Source organism: Fukomys damarensis, unplaced genomic scaffold, assembly GCF_012274545.1.
Source record: "Fukomys damarensis isolate Sample0158 unplaced genomic scaffold, DMR_v1.0_HiC HiC_scaffold_3, whole genome shotgun sequence".
Taxonomy (NCBI): Eukaryota; Metazoa; Chordata; class Mammalia; order Rodentia; family Bathyergidae; genus Fukomys; species Fukomys damarensis.
Genome location: NW_022900915.1, coordinates 15,829,460 through 15,832,535, shown reverse-complemented (window position 1 = coordinate 15,832,535; position 3,076 = coordinate 15,829,460). Strand labels below are relative to the sequence as shown.

At 54.1% G+C, this 3,076-nt stretch overlaps 1 protein-coding gene across 2 annotated transcripts in view; it reads right to left on the bottom strand.

Moving 5' to 3' along the window:
• Positions 1-3,069, bottom strand: part of Fchsd1 (FCH and double SH3 domains 1) — a 10,796-nt gene extending 7,727 nt beyond the window's left edge. For both annotated transcript variants that reach the window (XM_010613868.2, XM_033767019.1), the window contains exons 1-7: positions 2,983-3,069; positions 2,661-2,758; positions 2,041-2,086; positions 1,429-1,496; positions 962-1,118; positions 739-875; positions 564-627 (exon numbers count right to left, since the gene is read on the bottom strand). In XM_010613868.2, the coding sequence (XP_010612170.1) occupies positions 564-627; positions 739-875; positions 962-1,118; positions 1,429-1,496; positions 2,041-2,086; positions 2,661-2,758; positions 2,983-3,003 (591 nt within the window). In that variant the 5' untranslated portion in view covers positions 3,004-3,069. The remainder of the gene's footprint in view (positions 1-563; positions 628-738; positions 876-961; positions 1,119-1,428; positions 1,497-2,040; positions 2,087-2,660; positions 2,759-2,982) is intronic.
• Positions 3,070-3,076: the final 7 nt, after the last annotated feature.

The window sequence follows — 3,076 nt, the reverse complement described above, 5'->3', positions numbered from 1 at the left end:
ACTTGGCCCTCCCGTGTGAGGTAGGCAGCAGAACCACTGAGCTAAATCCCTGGCCTTGGCTCCTTTTTTTGAGCTCACACTAGCTTTGAACTCACAGTGATCCTCCTGCCTCTGCCTCCCAAGCGCTAGGATTACAGGCATGCACCATGGCTGGCTCCTTCTTGACATTCAGGCCACTTATTCAGAGAGGCCTTCTCTCTAGATTATACCCCTTTGCTACCCTTCATCATAACACCTTTTTTTATTTCCATCTTCATCTGATTATTTATATACTCTCTGTCTCCCTCAATTAGGCTGTGAGGGCAAGAACTCCAGTATTGATAAAACAGTGCCTCATACTCAAAGATCTTCAAAAAGTATACATTAAAGGAATGAAAAAGAAAAGTATTATTTCTACTGCTTAGATGAAGAAAATGAGGCTTAGAAAAATCAAGTAAATTAACCATGGTCCCCACCTAGGAGGAAGTAGGAGAGTCTGGACTCAAGCCACTCCCTTATACTTATGTCCCTGGATTCCAAATCACTGCACTACTCCACCCCACTCATGCTTTCTTCCTCCGCACCTTGGTGCTCAGTTTCTGGAGACTGGTCCGAGAGTGGAAGATCCCATGGTCGCTTCGATTCAGCCTGTGCAGGTGAGGGAAAAGAACTGGTGTCAGGCCCAGCGCTGCTGTTTTGGCCCCACCCCTCGCCTCCCTATGTCCCCAGCTCAGGCATCCTAACCTCCCATGAGCCCACCTGGCCTGGACATCAGCTGCTTTCTCCTGTGCCAAGGCCCACACACGCTCCCGCTGCCCGTACAGCTTCCGACTTTGGCTCAGCTCCCGGACAGACTGCAGCACCTCTGCCTGTGCCTTCTGGAGGCTCTCTGTTCCCTGGTGGCATGAACACACAGAGTCCTGACCCAGGCTACCTCCAGCCCTCAAACAGCTCTTCCTTCACCCCGTACACTGATCCATACCTTTCTAAGCACCTGCTCCTTGGCAGTCCTCCCCGTGCCCCCTGCTAGGTCACGGAATCGGTCAGACACCTGGAGCCGAGTTTGGCCTCCTGCCATGGTGGCATCCAGCAGGCAGCGCCAGGCAGCAAACACTGTCCTGTCCCTCTCCAGAGAAGGTCTGTGTTGAAGAGGGGCGCACTCCGCAGCTTCATGAGATGCCCTCAACACCATGGGAGACAGAGTGCTTTCCTTCCCCCATCGTCTGGGAGCCCATCAATCGATCGGCCCATTAGCTCAGCCACAGGATCACTGATGCCCTCTGCCCCCACCCACAGTGTCCTTGCTGGGTCAGCTCCTTTCCTGCTGCTGTGTCAGCTCTAACTGCAGCTCACATGCCCCCTCACTAGGTCTTCATCCCTACAGGTCTCAGGGGCTGAGCTCCCCATCACTTTCGGGGCCGTGTGGCCCTCTGCCTCCGTAAGACCCACCTGCTGTCCATCTCCCCGCTCCGCTGCCCTTCCCTCTTCAGAAATGGCCCAGCCAGCTTCTGGAGTGCCTGGAGAGAAAGCCATAGCAGGCTCAGTTCCCTTTCTAAGACCCGCCTCAACTGGGAGAACACAGGACCAGAGTATACCATTCTTTGGATGTAGAAGATGTACTATTTGTTTTGCTAAATGCACTTCATTCATTACAGTATTTAATCCTTACGACAACACTACATAAAAGAAAAATATTATTGTTGTCCTTGTTTTGACAGAGGGTCTCACTCTGTAGTTCAGGCTGGCCTTGAACTCACTGTGTAGCCCAGGCTGGCCTGTAACTTGTGGCAATCCTTCTGCCTCAGCCTCCCAAGTACTGGGATTACAGGCATGCACTACCACGCCCAGAAAGTCAGGTATTATAATCATTCCCATTTCACAGAAAAAAGGTGAGGCCAAGAAATGTTAAGTAAAGTGTTCAAACTCACCCAGCTTTTAAACAGCACAATATAAAGATTTGACACAAGTCAACCTGACTCCAGGCATTTGTTACTGACCACAATAAAGTAAAGGGTACAGGAGGATGGAACAAGAAGGAAGCTCCAGAGAAGAGTTCCCTACCTGTCCATACTCCCGTTCAATGGCTGCCCTCTGTTTGCTGTAGGATCTGTGGAGATTGTCAAGTGAGGTGGAGATTATTCGTAGTTGATCATTTTATCCCAACCTCAATCCTCTCTTCCACCTGGGCAGGAGGAAGAGGGGAGCCAGTCCGGAGTGTGGCTACACTCAGAGGGAATGGGACTGAAGAGACAGTCCTTGAGATCACCACAGGCAGCTGCAGCACAAGACAGCCTCACCTCATTGCTCAGAGCCCCAGCAGGATCCTCCCCACCCCTGGAGGACCATCTGTGGGCTTGGCTGTGAGGACTGATGGGGGCCCAGGTACGGTGTCCGCCAGCCTTCCAGTAGGTCTAGAAGAGGGAGGGGATTCTGCCCTAAACTCAACTGTGGGGGCGGGAGTGTGGTGTGGAGTCAAGGGTTTGAGGGCAATCCCCGTGTTTACATGTGTGCATTTCCAGTATCTGGAGAGGTAGGCCTAAGGTGAGGGCTGTGAATGCTAAGTTGGAGGGCTCTTTGCCTGGGCACACCCCCTCCCGACCCTGGCAGACTGAGGTTGGGGCAGGAAAGGCTCGCGGTACAGCAAAGTCTGGGGTACGTGAAGGTGAGAGGTCAGGGGCTACCTGATATCCTCCAGCAGATCCGCCTCCCTCTGCTGCCGAGTCTGAAGGATGCTGAGCTGCTCCAGGAAGCGAAGCTTCACCTCCTGGGCCGGCTTTACCTAAGGGATTCAGGGGAGGATGAAGCCCCCAAGAGTGGGAACCTAAAAACATTGGGCTCAAGGAGTGGTGAGGGGGCGGGGCCGAGGAGGGCTGAGCTGTACGCTCGGTTCAGCGTTAGGCTCTGACCCCTTCCCGACCCCGCTTTCTCTCCCCGGGTCGGTGCCCCTGGGTTCCCTCCACTCCCCCGGTCCCACAGGAGTCTCCATTCTCGAGCGAATCTCACTTTTCGGGGCGGCGGCTGCATCTCGGATCCGGCTCAGGCTGCCAGCGACTCGACTCCGGAACTCGAGAAGGCCCGGCCCACAGCAGAGCCCCGC